We start from the raw sequence: 17,765 nt of genomic DNA, 5'->3' as shown, positions 1-17,765 counted from the left end.
CAGCCCTGGTGGCCATGGCAGCAGCCTTGGGAGCGGGTCCCTGGCTGGGGCTGTGGGAACCTCTTCCCTCTGGTGCCCAGGGACAGGAGCAAAGGAAAAGGCTGCAGCTGAGCCGGGGCAGGCTCAGGTTGGATGTCAGGAAAAGGTTTTTGCCCAGAGGCTGCTGGGGCCCTGGCCAGGCTCCCCAGGGCAGGGTCCCAGCTCCAGGGCTCTCTGAGCTGCAGCAGCGTTTGGCCAGCGCTGCCAGGCCCAGGCTGGCATTGTTGGGGTGTCCTGTGCAGGGCCAGCAGTTGGGCTGGAGGATCCTGATGGGATCCACCCAGGGACTCCACCGTTTTCTACAGGAGCCCTGCTGCAACAGACCCACACCTGACACTGCAGGAGGACTGCAGCCACAATTCCAGTTGGATTGCTACCAACAGCCTGACCAACAGGGTGTCAGGTTGGGTTCTGGTTCTGTCATTGCTGTTTTAGTTTACTGCATTGTTTATTTTCTCCTTTTATTTTCTTCCCCAATAAAGAACTGTTATTTCCTGCTCCAATATTTTTTTGCCTGAGAGCCCCTTAATTCAAAATTTATAGCAATTTGGAGGCACAGGGAGGTTATATTCTCCAATTCAGGGGAGGCTCCTGCCTTCCTTAGCAGGCACCTGTCTTTCCAAACCAAGACAGCAGGACAGAAGGCACTTTGATTCCTTTTGTCCCAAGTTTCTCCTGAGTTCACGACTTCGGATCAACTGGAATGGTCCCGACAGCACAAAAGCAGCCACAATGAGTAGGATCAACCCCCAGGTCACCATTAAATGCACTCAATCCACACCTTCCAGAGCCCAGCAGCAATTCCTGCCTGTGCCCCCAGCTCTGGGTGAGCCTGAGGGGCATCGCTCTGGTGTGGGAGCTGGGAGCCGCTCTGTGTCCCGCAGCTTCGGCATCTCAGGCGCCGCTCCACAGCTTCGGGGCTGTGCCATCACTGTTCCATGGCTGTAGCTCCTGTGCCACCACTGTTCCATGGCCAGAGTTCCTGTGCCACCACTGTTCCATGGCTGTAGCTCCTGTGCCACCACTGTTCCGCCTTTTCATGCTCACTCCACTGCTGCTCCAAAGCTGTGCTGTGCTGTTTCAGCACGGTTCCTCTGCTCCTGCACCACTGCTCCACTGCTGCTCCAACACTGCTCATCTCCCCCTGTTCCACTGCTCTTTGTCTGCTCCTCCCCTGCTCCCCCGGTGTTCCATGGCTGCTGCTTCTGTTCTAGTGCTGCTGCCACAGCTGCAGTGTCACAGAGAGGGGAACATTCGGGCAGCAACCACTGTGGTGTCACAGAGACCTGGACAACAGGACTGCCACAGCTGTGGTGTCACAGAGAGGGGAACGCTGGGCCTTCCACAGCTGTGGTGTCACAGTGAGGGAAATGTTGGGGTGGCTGCTGCTGTAGTCATAGAAGGGAACACTGTGGCTGCCAGTGCTTTGTTGTCATAGAGAGGAGAATGGGGGTTCTGTAGTAGAATGGGGAGAACAATGGGATCCTGTAGTTCTTATCAGTCATGCAGTGACATTGGGGCTTCCACTGCCCCCAGTGATGTCATAGAGAGGAGAACATTGGGACTGCCATCCTTGTGAGCTCAAAGACAGGGTAACCTTGGGGCTGCTACCCCTGGATTGTCATGGAGAGGCTAATCTTGGGGCTGCCACCGCTGTGGTGTCATAAAGAAGTCAATGTTGGGACTGCCAATGCAGTGGTGTCACAGACAGGGGAATGTGTGGGAGTCACTGCTGGTGTATCACAGACAGGGGAGCATTTGGGGCTGCCACCCCTGTGGTGTCACAGAGAGGGGAATGTTGGGGCTGCCACTGTGGTGCTGTCATAGAGAGGAGAATGCTGGGGGTGCCACCTCAATGGTGTCACAGAGAGGGGAATGTGGGGGCTGCTACTACTGTGTTTTCATAGACAGGGCAATGTTGGGTTGGGCACCAAAGTGATGTCAGAGAAATTGGAATGTTGGGGCTGCCACCACTGTTTTCTCATAGAGAGGGGAATCTTTGTTCTGCCACTGTGTTGGTGTCATAAAGAGGGGAACACTGCGGGTGCCACCTCTGTGGTGTCACAGAGAGGGGGACAAGGACAGGCACAGCTGTGTTGTCACAGAGACAGGAACAGTGGGGCTGCAACCACTGTGGTGTCCTAGAGAGGGGAACGTTGTGGCTTTCACCATTGTGGTGTCACAGAGAAGGGATTTAGGGCTGCCACAGCTGTGGTGTCACAGAGAGTGGAAGGTCAGGATTGCCTCCGATGTGATGTCACAGAGAGGGGGACACTGGGGCAGCCATCACTGTGATGTCACAGAGAGGGGAATTTTAGGGCTGCCACCTCTGTTCTGTCACAGGGAGGGGAACATTGGACTTGCCACCCTTGTTGTGTGACAGACAGGGGAACGTTTGAATTGTCACTGCTGTGGTGTCACAGAGAGTGGGACATGGTCCTGCCACAGCTGTGGTGTCACAGAGTGGGGAACACTGTGGCTGCCACCCCTGTGGTGTCACAGACAGGGGAATGCTCGATCTTGAAGTGCTGTGGTATCATAGAGAGGGGAACGTTGGTGTTGCCACTGCTGTTGTGTCACAGACATGGGAACACTGCCAAACCTGCCCTGGTGCTGTGCCCACTCCAGTGCTGCTCCTCTGTGACATTGCAGTGCCTCCTGGGGACATTGTTCACACTCTGGAGACTCATGGGACTATAGGAGCCCTGTGACACTCCAGGGTCTTGTAGAATCCATGGAACCAAGAGGAGACTGTGAAACTCTGGGGCTTCATGGAACCATCCTTTGTGATACCTCAGGGCCTCATGGTTCCCAGGAATCCTTGTGACTCTACAGGACTAAATGGAACCAAGGGGACATTGTGGCACTGTGGAGTGCATGGAACTGAGGGGATGCCCTGAGACTTTGGTGCCTGAAGATGCTCAGGAGCTGTTGTGACCCTGTGGCTTGTGAACCAAAGGGACACTGTGACACTGTGGGGTCTCATGGAATCCAGAGGCCCTTGTGACTCAGTGAGGACAGTTGGAACCAAGGATCCATTGAGATATCTCAGGGCCTTGTGTTGTCCAGGGATCCTTGTGACATTGTGGGGCCTCATGGAACCAAAGGGAGCCTGGGACACTGTGTGATCTCAGGGAACCAAGGGGACTCAGAGACACTGTGGGGCCTCCTGGTTCTCAGTCACTTTAGACACTTGTGTCTGTCTACAAAGAGGCAAAGCTGGGCAGCCTGAGCCTGTTGATCCAGAATATTCCCATCTCCATGGGAGGATGTTCCTGCCAGCTGTGGTGCTTTGTGTTCTCTCTGCTCTCTGGGGGAATTGCATCCTACAGGAGACCCCAACTACTCCTGTAGCTGACACCACAGGGCCTGCTGTGGGGTGGGAGCAGAGGCATCTTTCACTCTATCATGTTGCTCAGAGCCCATCCAAGCAGGAATGTTTCCAAGGATGGGGCATTCACTGGCTCTCCACCAAGGCTAACGGTGAAAGCAGGGTGCTGGGGGAGGCAGCAGGGAGAGCAGAGGCTGTGCTGGGTGAGCGAGGGAAGAGAATGAGTGCAGAAGGCACAGCCCACCAGGAGGCCACCAGGCAGAGCCATGGAGCCTCCCCAGGTGAGGGTGACCTGCCCGGGGAGTGCCCTGCTGTCCCCGGGACTGTGCTGCCACCCCCGGTGGAGGTGTTTGCCCAGCAGGATGTCCCCTGGTCACCCGGGGCTGTGCCGCTGCCGCAGGCGGGAGGGCGCTGCCAGCTGAGTGTGCCATCCCTGGGGTCAGTGGTGGAGGTGCCCCGAGCAGCCTGGCTGTGTTAAATGAGCACCCTGCAGCCCCTCTGTGCCCTGCCATGGCTGCCAAGACACCTGAAAGGACTGGCTGCTGTGCTGCTGTGCCCGCTGCTGCCCCTTGTTCTGCCCTGCTGGCAGAAACTGCCGCAACCGCCCAAGCCCAGCGCGGGTTGTCAATGGAGCGCGCTGCTGCTGATCCAGAGGGTGGAGAGACGTCATGGTGCAGAGCCACATTGAACAGGCACTCTGCCACTCTGCTGTGCCCTGCTGCCGCAGCTGGAACCCCAGAAGCAGCACTTGGTAGCAGCAGGCAGGCGCTTTGCCACTGCAGCCGCTGCAAGGCACCCAGCCGCCACCACTGTGAGATGCCTTGCTCCTGCAGGACAGTGCCTGGCCATGGAGCGGGCTTTGCTGCCCCTCCACCAGGCCCTGCCACACCAGCTGAGATCTCAGAAGTGGTGCCCGGCCCCTGCGAGATTCCAGCTCCTCTGTGCCATGCTGCTGCCCCTGTAGCCATCTCTGCCTGCGCTGGAACCACCTCTCTGTGCTTTGCTGTGACTGAAAGCGCCCCTACAGCTGTGCCCAGCCACGGCGAGACAGTGCCCGGCCCCGGCGGGAGAGTGCCCTGGCACTGTGAGGGGGTGCCTGGCTGCGGAGCCATTCCTGGCTTCTATGGAGCTGCCCGTGCCTGTTGCCAAGCTGTACCTGGCTGCTGTGAGACTCCCAGCTGCTGTGGAACACCTGGCTACGATCAAGCCGTATCTGTCGCTCCATGCCCTGCTGTCAACTGCTGGGAAAAGGCGTCGGCTGAGCAGTTCATGCAGGGGAGGGTCCCCGGCGGGGGTCCCTGGGCCAGTGCCCCACCTTGGCCAGCACCCAGCAGCCAGCTTAGAACTGGTGCAAACCAGGGGAATCTGACTGTTTAATTAAAACAAAGCATCCCAAAGGCCTGAGGTGGGTGATGATGTGATGGGATTTCTGCCCAGTGCTCTGAATGTCAAAGTGAAGAAATTCAATGAAGTGCAGGCAAAAGGCGGGAGTAACTATGACTCTCTTAAGGCAGTTTTTGAGAGTATAGTTACAAACTGGGCATTGCTGCAGTGATTGCACCTCCTCATGGTCCTGCTGGAAACCCTGTGTAATGGAACCCAGTCGATCTCTGCCCCACCACAGAGGTGGTGGGGATGGCCAGTTCAACGTCCTCCTGTTGAAATGTCATCCTCCTGAAACAAACAGCAAGAGCTGGGTGGCTCTTGGCCCAAGATCTGACTCCAGGATTTTAAAGTGGGCAAAAGATTGCTATGTCCTTGCTCTGTCCTTCTTATTCTACCTCTCCTAAACTTGTGGCAAATTTACTATCCGGAGCCATAAAAAGGGGAACCATTTTAAAACAAAATCTCTAAACATAACTAGGTGACCTGGTGTCCCAGGGTCTACAACTGGACACCTTCTCTCAATTTTGCAAGGTAAACCTGGTGTTTTTATTTTCTAAACACCAGCTAGACCTGTTGTCTAAAAACTGGGTAGACCTAGTGTTGAAAAATTTACCATCTCACCCCCCCCATATGTGAATTGGCTTCTCTGGTGAACTTAGAGTTTTCTAGATTGGACTTGTTTATGAATAACTTTGAATGTGTTCATTTTCCCACAAGCTGGGAGGGTTTGAGCAGGCTGCCTGATGTCTATGAACAGTTTGCACCATGGCCAAGTGTGGGACTGAAGATCTGCCTTCCGAGGAGCTGTGAATCGTTTGTGCTTGACAACAGGTAGAGAAACAGCAATTGTGAGACTGAGGGCACACCAGAAACATCACCTGCTGAGCCGGAGAACGACACCAAGCCGGCGACATCCCCAGCTCAGACAGAGAACCACGGGGAACAGACACTGGAAGACATCCTTACTGTGACTGCTCCTGATAACAAATCCACCTTGTCCTTGCTGTGGTACCCGGGTGAACTGGGTGTTGGGCTTGAGTGAGCATCTGAGGGTAGCCCATGGGATAAGGAGGGTTTGTTTTCTGTGTGCTCAATGTGGAAAAGAGAAGAGTAATTCTCATGGTATTGTTTGTCACTTTGGTAAATGCAGGGGAGCAGCAGAAATGGCTCCAGGCAGGGAGTGGATATATGAGGAATGCAGCAGAGACTTCAAGATGAAAATTGTTCTGGGACAACACAAAAGATTGGCACATTCATTGGTTAGAAATCAGGGAAGGGTTGCTGTTTTCCACCCAAAAGAGACTTCCAACCCAGGAGCCCACCAAAAATGCTGGACTAAAGAGGAAGAACTACTGGTAAGATTGGAGGCCCAGTTGGAGGGCAACAAAAGCATCAATAAACTCATTGCAGGACACACATCACAAGCAAAACAGCTGAAGAAATCAGGGACTAAAGGAGATTGCTGCCCAGGAAACCAGCTGAGGATGCAGATAAGGAACCTGGCATGAGTCATCAAAGCAGGAGAGCAGCTGGGGGCCTGCGAATGGACTTGGACAAAGATCTTGGGAGGAGTCAGATGCCTGGGAGAGCAGCTGCTGGAAGGAAAACAGATCCCAAGATGAGTCACCACCCTGATAAAGATAACAACAGCTGGGAAACAGCAAGTGACAGAGGGAGGGGGAGCTGCAGGCCCATTATCTCAGAACCCTCAGTGAATGGCTATCAGCTGGGACAATTCACACCTTCCTGTGGATATTCAAGCACTTAATAGATGATAAGGAGATGCAATCAACAATCAATCAGCACAGGAATGCTTTTGATGCCTTGAATGAATCAGCCAGATAAGAACAGCAACCCAGGACAAGAGAAAAATGGGGAGCCAGGAAAAAGGACCAATAAGACCTTTTCCAAAGTGGATGAAAAGAAGAACAGTTAAGAAAGGTCATTTTCTTTGCTTCTAAGACCTGTTCCATCCAGATAGGGGAAAACTTGCTAAAATTATCCTGAATGACAAAGAGTGTTTGTCCTGTGAAATCCCACCCATCGAACTTTATTCAGTTTTTAAAGCCTGATGGGAAACACCTGGAACATTTGATAGCCTTGGGAACTTCCAAATTGTGGGAGATTAGGGACTGGCCCCAAGATCTCGCATTGTTACGGGCAGACAGAACCCCTCCCCTTTACCGTTACTTAGCCCCACATGTTGTTGACCATTAACCCCTGTTATAAATGACCCTGCCTAACCGTTAATAAACGCCAGTTACCGTCCACCACATTGGTGTGTGCGCGTGCTTGGTCCGTGTGGCAGAGGCGCTGCCACCGAGCCGTCCTTGACCTGGGATGCCACGCCCCAAGCGGCGGCAAAACCAAATTAATGGGAAAGCCAACATTAGTGCTTTCAGAGACTTAATTATGGCAAAAGAAATTGAGAAAAATGTGCAGGAGATGAGCAAAAACTAAGCTCCCAGTCCAGGATTACTCTAAGAGACATCAAGAAGATGGATCCAGAGTACTCCTGGAGCATGGAGATCTTCAGCTTATGGTTAACATCAGGAAAAATCCCAGACATGGGGAGGGGTTGCAGGACTGTTTTGATTCCTAAGTCAACCAAAGCAGGGCACCTAAAGGACATTAACAACTGGAGAGCCATCCTGATCGGTTCCAGCTTGCTAAGACTGTTCTCCAGGATTTTAATAGCCAAACTGACCAAGGCTTGCTCCCTCAACCCAAGGCAAAGAGGCTTTATAAGGGCAGTGGAATGCTCCGAAAACCTGAAACTCCTGCAAACTAGAATTCAGTCAGCAAAAGGAGAACACAAACCCCTGGCTGTTGTATTTGTGGACATGGCCAAGGCTTTTGACACCGCAAGCCAGCAGCACATTCTACATCCCCTACGGGAAAGGGAGGTAGATCCCCACATCATCAATCTGGTGAGCAATACTGTGAAAAATGTTTTTGTGATTTGTGTCAATCAGCAATGGAATCAGCAAATGCTTTTATCTGCTGTGTGGAAAATGGATGCATTCTTTGGGATAGATCCAAAGAAGGCTTATGAAACTTTCTATAGCCAAATAAAGCTTTGAACTAGGGGAAGTATGGTAAAGTAAAGAGATGAGGTAGCAAGATGACTGATGCTTAGAATAAAATAGAGGAAGAAGTGTGGTGAAGCTAAGGGGACTGCACTGCAACTAAATGTTTATGTGTAATAAAAAGCTTAACAAAATCATGTAGCAGACAGCGGTGAAGGGGCCTCGCTCCAGACAAGCCCAAGAAGGACAGGAAGCCAACAACCACCTGGAAAGATGATGAAATTGCTTATTCCAGCTGATTGATATTTACTCATTTCTACTAAACAAGCACACTGGAAACTGCTTTTTTATGCTTAAAAACAGTATATATATACTTTACTGAATTTGTAAGTGGTGTGTGCCGTGAGTGGAGCGGTGACTCCCTGGCCAACCAGCGCTGCTTGCTGGCCTTCTTTAAAATAAAAGATATAGAAATAAAATTCACATTGACTATTGAAATTTTATGTATTAGTATGATCCTTGTCCCATGGCAGCACTCCCAGTATGGTCCCAGAATAATCCCAGTTGCTTTCAAGCACTCCCAGGATGGTCCCGGTTGCCTCCAGCTAGATCAACCCAGTCAGTCCCAGTATGATGCCATTTGCTCCCAGTGTGCTCCCAGTTGCTCCCAGTCACCCCCAGTCCAGGGACAATGTGCATGGTTTTTCCCCAGTCACTCTCAGACACTGCCAGGATTAATCCAGTCAGTCCCAGTATGATCCAGTGATGACCCCAGTGTGGTCCCAGTTGCTGCCTGTAGGAGCCACTTGTGCCCCACATGGTTCCAGTTGCTCCCTTTCACCCTGACTTTTGTTCCAGTCTTTCCCAGTCTTTCCCAGTGTATCCCAGTTCCTTCCAGCATATTCCCAGTCACTCCCAGCATCATCCCAGTAGAAGCCCAGTTGTTTCCAATGACCCCCAGCATGCACCCAGTCACTCCCAGCTCTCCCACATGCTCCTGGCATGATCCCAGTTGCTCACAGCTGCTCCTGCTCACCCAGAGCATGATCCCACTTGCTCCCAGTATATCCCATTTGCCTCCAACAGGGTCACAATTGCACCCGGAAGGCTCCTACTCAGTTCCAGTATGATCCTGCTATGATGTAAGTACAAATGCAGTGCAATCCCAGTCACTGCCCATTTGATCCCGGTATGATCCCAGTACAGCCCAGTCCCTCCCAGTGAAGCCACTCCTGGGATCTCCCAGCCCTCTCTGCATTCACCCCTTCCAGATCTCCTGGGAGGAACCCCAAGGGCTGGAAGTCTGCAGCCAGGGTCCCCAACAAGGCCCAGTTTGGATGAAGGAGAGCAAGAAGGGAGGGAAGTAAGAGAAGGAAGTTGGCTTAGGAAGGAAAAGGAGGAGGAGGGAGGAAAGATGAGGAGTGGGAGGAAGAGGAGGGACAAAGGAGGATCAGGGAGAGGAGAAGGAACCATGATGTTGAGCACTCCCTGAATTCACAGGCTGTGGGATCATCACCCATCTGTTAGAACTGGAGCATTTATCTTCTGTTAATTGGGCAGTTTTCTTTATCTCTTCCTGTTGCCGTTATGGCGTAGCGACCTGGTTTGGGACGTCCGGCACGTTGACCCAAGGCCCAGGGTCACTCGGTCCAATGCTACATACACCAATGTGGTGGACAGCAAATGGCGTTTATTGAGGGGTCTCAGGGGTATTTATGGCTTGGGCAGTCTGTGTCACTTCCCTCTGCTCACGTCCGGCCGGGTGTGGCCGGGTACGGAGCAACGGTCAGACTGCAGGGTGAGGGGGGCCTTCTTATCTACCTGTACAGCCTGAGATCTTCCACACGCAGGTCCCTAGCTCTCCACATTTCCCCCCCCCCCTCATGATTAGTAAAAATCTTATAAAATGTAAAGGTTACAAAATTTCCCGGCCACCCGTGCCATATTCGAACGGGAAAGGCGGCGGATCCCGTCCGCCACCCGTCCGTGCGCTTGCCTTCTCAATATTTCGGGCTTCTGCCGCCAGTCCCTCCCAAAAGGACCGTGCCAGTCCCTCCGCTTCTTGCGCTAAGTCGGCTATCGGCGGGGAAGGGATGGGCGAGGGGCCCGCGGGCATTCCGGGGGGTTCCGGAGGGGGTTTGGGCCCCGGCGGGTCCCCCAAAAGGGTCAGGGGGTCCCCCGGGGGCTCCGGAGGTTCCGGGGGCTTTGGGCTCGAGGAGGGATGGGATGCGCCCGGCACCCGCGTTTCCCCGTTTTCAATCGGGTCGCCACCGGGGGGGGTTCACGTTACCGCCCCCTCCCCCAGCTGTGGCGTGATTAACAGACAGGAACGCGCAGCGTTCCACGTTTCCCGTTTTTCTAATGCTTTGCGTAGGGCTGCTTCTGCCTTCTCTCACGCTTTCAGGCTTTTGCTGCTGCCTGTGGCTTTTGTGTCCTCTGCTAGCGCGACAGTACATTTCTGCCACACTTCAGAGTGCAATATATCTATGGGTCGACTAATAACCCCAAGCTCTAAGAGTCTCGTCAATGCGAGATTAAAATTCCTGAGCTCACATTTGATTCCCCATTGCATATGTATCAAACTTACGACCTTCGCTATCGCTTCCATACGAATCGCGGGTCCCGGGGCGTTCCCCTGTTCCGGCACTGTGAATGCTGTCCCCTGGCCAGGAGTATTCCCGTCGCCCGGACTTGCGTCGCTCCCGGGTTTCGGAACCACTATGTTGCCTTCTTGTGAAGGCCGCGATGACCTGGTTTCAGAGTCCAGCACTTCGATCTCCTCCTTGGGATCCCTCATGGCCAATAACAGACGCTAACACCAATGTGGTGGACGGTTAAAGGCGTTTATTGAAGGGTCTCGAGGGTATTTATGGACTAAGGGGTTTCTCTACGTCAGACAGGGGTTTGGCTACACTTTCTAGGGTTAGTATGGAGTGGAAAGTTACTGGCATCCATAGGTTAGGGGGACTACCTGTTTGGCTACATTCTAAGGGTGATCTTTATCTACGGGGAGGGGGGCAGAAGGATTCCTGTAATTTTCCGTCACAGCCCGAAATCTTCCGAATGCCTGTCCCTTACTACTACAACGGAGGGAGGTGCAAGTGCCACCACTGGAGTGGGGGCCACAACTCATCAGGTTTGTGTCCTTTGGGGGTCAGGAACTGCTGAGACTCAGAGGCACAGAAAGTTTTTCTTCATGGCCAAGAGACCACAGTTAAACAGGACACAATTCAATATCACACTCTTCCCTGAGCTATGTGCAACGTCACAGCAGTGTCTGATAAGTCCACCATTCACAAGGGATTTTCATACTAAAAGTAGTTTTAGATAAATGTCATTCTGTGATAGATATAAACATAATTAGGTTCTTGTATCAGGAAGCTCATTCTGGAGTGGGGGCAAAACAGCTCCAAAAATTCCTGATTTGCAAAGCTGTCAGTGGTGGATGGAGAAGGGAGCTCAGGCTGCTCTGGTGCTGAGGAAATGCTGAAACCAGCCTGACTCATTTCATCTCCTCCTGTCCTGGCTGATCTCCCCTCTTTCCCCTTCCACCCATTGGCTTTTGTCTCCCACCAGGCCCCCGGTGAAGAGCCTGGCTCTGTGTTCTCCATCCCCTCCTCGCTGGCACTGCCAGGCTGGGATGAGGAGCCCCTCAGCCTTCCCTGCTCTGGGCTGGACAAGCCCAGCTCCCTCAGCCTCTGCTCACAGCCCAGGGGCTCCAGCCCCACCTTGGAGGCCCTTCCCAGACCCTGCTGCAGCTGCCAGACATCTTTCCTGCCCTGGGCAACCCAACCCAGGCCACAGTGACCTGGATAATCCCCGTCCTTGATGTCCTGGTCACACAGCCCTGGCCCCTTGTCCCCATGTCAGGCTCTGGGGTGGATCCTGTGGAACATCCTTTGGTGGAGGCTGTGGCTCCAGGTGGGCCGGGGGGATCCCGGGGGACAGGGACCCCGCTGGGCATGGACAGCATTGGACTTGTTGGGAGAAACTGTGAGGGGGAGCTGGGGCCGAGTGACCAACCCAGTGACCTGACACAGCCCTGCTGGGATGTCACACAGCCCCTCTGGGATGTCACAGCCTGCTCTGTGAGCTCACAGCCCCTTCTGTAATGTCACACAGCTGGTCTCTGATGTCACAGCCAACTCAGTGATGTCATCATCTGCTCTATGGTGTCAGAATTCTGACATGTGGTGTCACAGATATGGCCTATGATGTCACAGCTTCTCCATGACCTCACATACCCCACTCTCTGATGTCATAGCCCACTCTGTGACCTCATGTTACCAAATGATCAATTGTCTCCACCAGGTGAGCTCACACCTGGAGCTTGTTCTCCACATCCCCAGGCCTATGGAAACCACACAAGTCCCATTGTGTGAGAAGGGGAACTGGAAGTTCAGCAGCCTCAGGGTCCTGCCAGCTCAGCCAGGCCCACTGGAACATTGGGGTCCACGACCACCAGGGACCACCAGAGAGACCCCCAGGACAGAAGAACACATGGGTAAAGGGGAGGGGAAATATGTTAATGATTTTGGGGAAATGATTATCATATGTGTGTTTAGTCCAGGACAATCAATGAATATGTGAGCAAAATACAGAAAATAAACAGAAACTTTCCTGTACTCAGCCTGCATGGCTTTGGGAGGAGCTCTCCCCCGTGCATCCAGCTGAATAAAGAATGCTGCTTCTTAATGCTACACTGGGGTCAAAAAGAGTTTTCTGTTTTACTGAATTTTTGGTGACACTCCCACTGCCAAGGAAAGCTCTGTCTGCTGCTGTTCACAAACAGAGAAGGGCTGGGGGCAGATGTGGGGCTCAGAGGCTGCCTGGGGCACAGTGACCATGAAATAATCAAGTTTTCAGTGTTCTGTGAAAGAAGGAGGGGCAGCAACAAAACTTCTACACTGGAATTAGGAAGGGCAGACTTTGGCCTATTGAGGATGCTGATTTGGGGAGAATCAAATCAGGTACTGATTTATTTTAAGGGAAACACTCCTTAAAAACAAAGGGGTCCAGGAAGAACACACATTTCAAGAAGGTAATTTAAGGGGGAAGGAGCAGCCTGTCCCAGTGTGACAAAAGATGAGCTACTGAGGAAAATGACTGGCCTGGCTGCCCATGGAGCTTTTGTGGGAACTCGGGGGATAAAAGGACTGGCAAGTCTGGAAGCATTTAAGGATTTCGATGGGTTATTCAGAAAGAAAATTTGAGATGTGAAAGCTCAATTAGAACTTAACCTGGCGGCTTCTGTAAGAAAAAGTTTTTATAAAAAAAATATATCAAAAGGGAGAAGAAGAACCTCTACTATTTATTGGATGCAGTAGAGAATAGAGTAACTAAAGATGAGGAAAAGGCTGAGCTACTTAACACCTTGTTTGTCTCAAGTATATTTTTTCAGTATTAGGACAGGTTTTCCTCAGGACAAATGTTCTCCTGAGCTGGTAGATGGGCACAGGGAGCAGAACAGCCCCCTGGACTCCAGGAGGAAGCAGCTACTGACCTGCTGAGCCACTCAGATGCTCACAGGTGTATGGGATCAGATGGGATCCATCCCAGGGGGATGAGGGAGCTGTGGATGAGCTCCCCAAGCTGCTCTCCATCATTTACCATCAGTCCTGGCTCAGCAGGGAGGGCCCAGAGCCCTGGAGGTGCCAGTGTGAGACCATCCCCAGGAAGGGCTGGAAGGAGGAGCTGGGGAACTCCAGGCCTGTCAGCCTGACCTGGGTGCCCGGCAAGGTTATGGAACAGATCACCTTGAGTGCCATCACAGGGCACCCACAGGATGGCCCAGGGATCAGAGCCAGCCAGCGTGGATTTCAATAACTGCATTGATGATCTGGATGAGGGGATTGAGTTCAGCATCAGCAAATTTGCAGATGACACCAAGCTGGCTGTGAGTGTGGATCTGCTGGAGGGTAGGAGGGCTCTGCACAGGGCCCTGGACAGGCTGGATCCAGGGCCCAAATCCAACAAGATGAGGTTTAACAAGTCCAAGTGCCGGGTCCTGCACTTTGGCCACAACAGCCCCTGCAGTGCTACAGGCTGGGGACAGAGTGGCTGGAGAGCAGCCAGGCAGAAAGGGACCCGCAGGGACTGATGGACAGCAGGCTGGACATGAGGCAGCAGTGTGCCCAGGTGGCCAAGAAGGCCAATGGCTCCTGGACTGGATCAAGAATGGTGTGGCCAGCAGGAGCAGGGAAGACATGGGCTGTTTGCAGGGGAGGGAACAGGGATGGGCAAGAGGAAGAAATCTGAACCAGAGAAGAGTAAAGAAAGCAAAGGTGAAGGCATGGAAATGCTCAGGGCAGTTTGGGGGTGGCTGCCAGGCAGCCCTGGCTCTGAGCAATAGCGTCTGCAGTGGCACAGGAAACTCCCAGCTGATGGGAACAAACTTTCTGGCTGACTGCAGAGGCCAGGACAAAGCTGAGTGGTTTCCCTGGTGTCCCGCAGCCCTTGCTGGCCCCAGGGGCTGATGGCATTTGTGCTCCCTCAGGTTCATGTCCCCACAGCTACAGCATGGGGGTGCTGGCCCTGCAGTGTGCAATGCAAACAGGGGCTGCTGAGGCAGTGCTGCCGTGCCTGTGCCTGCAAGGATGGGGCACCTGTGTGAGCTGGGGGAGAGGCCAGGGCTGCAGAGGGGGGATGTTGTTGGCAGCTGCATGAGGACGCTCTGGGACGCTGCCCTGGGCTGTGCAGCGCACTGGGCATGGATCAGCCCCTGCTCTGCTGCTCCTTCCCGTCTGCCCCAGGGCCCTTGCAGAGCCCCAGCCATGCTGTTTGCCCCCAGCCTGCCCACGGCCAGCCTGGGGCTGCTGACGGGGGTTTCTGTGCTGAGCATTGGCCTGGCCGTGTTCTTGAGAGAGCCTGGGCAAGGAGCCTGGAGCCCCCAGGGCCTGGGCTGAGGTGCCAGCGCTGCCCCAGCAGTGCCCATGGCCTGTCCCTGCTGCAGCCCCGGCACTGCCACCCCCAGGGCTGTGCCCGGCCCCGAGAGCACTCAGGCCCTGCAGCAACACCAGGGCCACCAGGGCAGCGGAGCAGGGCCAAGGCAGCAGCACTGGCAACACCAAGTGCTGCTGCTGCTGGGCACAGCTGCTGGGCCAGCACTGATCTGCCCCAGCTCTGCACACAGACATGGCTGCTGCAGCTCCAGAGAAGGCAACACAAGGGCATCTCTGCAGAAAACTCTGCTAGGAGATCCTTTAGTTCCTTTAATGCCACCAAGAGCGCAGCCCATCATTGCCACAGTCTGTGGCCACAGGGAAGGTGGAGAGTAACAAAATGAGAAATGGCACAAACAATGAAATTTATTTGTAGATAATATGGAAAAAGTAAAACAAAGAAGCAGAACCCCCGAAATGAGAACAACAAGAAATATCAAAGATGATTTTTATTACAAGTGATTTGTAGAAAATGGCCAACAGTTTAATGTTTCTGAAACCAACCAGTCATCAGTCTCTGCACTGCAGCCTTGAGCTCCTGGTTCCTCAGGCTGTAGATGAGGGGGTTCAGGGCTGGAGGCACCACCGAGTACAGAACTGACAGGGCCAGATCCAGGGATGGGGATGAGATGGAGGGGGGCTTCAAGTCGGAAAATGTGGCAGTGCTGAGGAACAGAGAGACCACGGCCAGGTGAGGGAGGCAGGTGGAAAAGGCTTTGTGCCGTCCCTGCTCAGAGGGGATCCTCAGCACAGCCCTGAAGATCTGCACATAGGAGAAAACAATGAACACAAAACAGCCAAGTGCTAAGCAGATGGAAAACACAAGAAGTCCCAATTTCCTGAGGTTTGAGTGTGAGCAGGAGAGCTTGAGGATCTGTGGGATTTCACAGAAGAACTGGCTCAGGGCATTGCCCTTGCAAAGGGGCAGGGAAAATGTATTGGCCGTGTGCATGAGAGCATGGAGAAGGGCACTGGCCCAGGCAGCTGCTGCCATGTGGGCACAAGCTCTGCTGCCCAGGAGGGTCCCGTAGTGCAGGGGTTTGCAGATGGACACGTAGCGGTCGTAGCACATGATGGTCAGGAGGGCATATTCTGCTGAGATGAAAAAGGCAAAAAAAAAGAGCTGTGCAGCACATCCAGTGTAGGAGATGTTGCTGGTGTCCCAGAGGGAATTGTGCATGGCTTTGGGGACAGTGGTGCAGATGGAGCCCAGGTCAGCGAGGGCCAGGTTGAGCAGGAAGAAGAACATGGGCGTGTGCAGGTGGTGGCCACAGGCTACGGCGCTGATGATGAGGCCGTTGCCCAGGAGGGCAGCCAGGGAGATGCCCAGCAAGAGGCAGAAGTGCAGGAGCTGCAGCTGCCGCGTGTCTGCCAATGCCAGCAGCAGGAAGTGCCTGATGGAGCTGCTGTTGGACATTTCCTATGGTGTCTTGGCTTGGGGATCTGTAAGAAAAGTAATCATGGAATAGTTGGGTTTGGAGAGGACTTGAAATATCCCAGCACAGCCTGGGGGCACTTTCCCCCCACTGCCTGCCCAGGGCTCTGCTGCCTGGAGCTGTCCCTGCCAGCAGCTGCTTCCCTGTGCCCAGGGCTGGGCCCTGCCAGTGCTGCCAGAGCCCAGCCCAGCCCTGGGGGCTCAGCTCTGCCCTGCAGAGCCCTCCCAGCTCAGGCACTGCCCAGGGGCAGCTCTGGCTCTGCAGGCTCTGATGGCAACTTCAGAGTGATAGTGGAGCCCTGGAAAATGTTAAAAATAGTCTTTGAAAATATTAGGCTTTGTGTTTTCTCAGATCACTGCACCTGCGTAAGCAGTATGATAAAAGATATAATTGTTAGATGTGATGATTGTTTAGTAATTAAATATAATTATTATATAACCAAAGGAAGAATTATGGGAAATTATGTTGGAAATTTAAAGGGAGCTATGTTTAGCTGAAATCTGTGTATACAATAGATGAATAAAAGTTTAATAATTAACATGAAAGTTAAGTAATGATAGTGTATAAAACACCTTCACCTCGAATGTATGGTCGGAATCAGAGTTGGGTGGAAACTACCCTGATTCCCAGAGCTCTTGAATAAAAAGCACTACATATAATCGCCTATGTGATTATGTGTTTTTGAACACTAACCAGAGCAACCCTGAGGAGGCTGGAAAAGCAGCACTGATGCTGCCTCTAAGAGGCCCTGTGCTGATTTCTGTAACTGCCTGGTTTATAAACATCTGAGAGGATTGGTTTTTTTAAAACCTGAACTGAGAGATAAATATCTATGTGCAATTTCCTATCAAGACAACCAAGAAAAATAGATTTAAAAACCATGATTTCCCCCTTCATCCAGTCCCTGCATTGCTGTGGTCCCTGTATAACTTACTTGGAAATGTTCTGCAGTTTAATGCCATCCTGGGATCAGTCCTGAACAATGCAGCATCCTCCCCACACAAGGAGAACACTCCCAAGCCTCACCAGCTGTCTCCTGCCACCCAGATCTTGTCCCCCAGTGCTGGGAGCAGCTGCCAGGGCTGGCTGAGAGCTGTCCCTGGCAGGCAGCAGAGTCCCTGCCCCAGCACAGCGCCCTGGGCTGCAGGACCCTGCTCTGCAGGACAGCCCTGGGCACCCCTGGCTGCTCTGCACAAGAGACAAGCAGAGAATGTACTCACAGGCTCTGCAGGCATTGGCATGTTCCAGCTTGAGGAGATGGCTCCAGGAGCTGCAGCTGCATTGTCCTGCAGCCAGAGGTTCCTGTGCCAAGGGCTGGCAGTGATTGTGCCCCAGGCACTTCTCAGCCCCTTCCCAGCCCTGACTGATTGAAGCTCTCTGTGCCTCTGTGCTGTGCCCGGGCTGGCTGCAGGCAGTGCCCCAGCCCTGCTGGGCTGGCACAAGAGCTGCTCATCAAGAGAAATGTGCTTTTGAAGCTCTTCTTGGTGACCAGGAGCTGCCTGTGTGCCAGGAGCCCAGCCCAGCTCAGCAGCACAGACACAGCACAAGGACTTTAATCAGCCTCTGGGCCTTTGTGCTCAGGCCCTGGACATCAGTCCCTGAG

The 17,765-nt window shown here is 53.2% G+C and overlaps 2 protein-coding genes across 2 annotated transcripts in view; both read right to left on the bottom strand.

Annotated features, from left to right (window-relative positions):
* Positions 1–17,765, bottom strand: part of LOC143693004 (uncharacterized) — a 680,702-nt gene that overhangs the window by 627,488 nt on the left and 35,449 nt on the right. The gene's annotated exons all lie outside the window — the stretch shown is intronic.
* On the bottom strand, positions 13,398–16,143 carry LOC143693010 (olfactory receptor 14J1-like). Its single transcript, XM_077173094.1, has 2 exons — positions 15,227–16,143; positions 13,398–13,503 (listed from the first exon to the last, which is right to left on the bottom strand). The coding sequence occupies exons 1-2, from the start codon at positions 16,141–16,143 to the stop codon at positions 13,398–13,400; spliced, it is 1,023 nt and encodes a 340-aa protein (XP_077029209.1).

This window comes from Agelaius phoeniceus, unplaced genomic scaffold, assembly GCF_051311805.1.
Source record: "Agelaius phoeniceus isolate bAgePho1 unplaced genomic scaffold, bAgePho1.hap1 Scaffold_113, whole genome shotgun sequence".
In the NCBI taxonomy this organism is placed as follows: domain Eukaryota; kingdom Metazoa; phylum Chordata; class Aves; order Passeriformes; family Icteridae; genus Agelaius; species Agelaius phoeniceus.
The sequence above is the reverse complement of the archived record's forward strand: the minus strand, read 5'-3'. Positions and strand labels throughout refer to the sequence as shown.

Excerpts from the sequence above, each read along its gene's own strand:
- LOC143693010 (XM_077173094.1), bottom strand. The coding sequence starts at position 16,143 with ATGTCCAACAGCAGCTCCATCAGGCACTTCCTGCTGCTGGCATTGGCA. Across the intron at positions 13,504-15,226 it reads CAGAGACTGATGACTGGTTG|GCTGACAGGCCTGGAGTTCC; the intron begins GTTTCAGAAACA and ends CACCCAGGTCAG.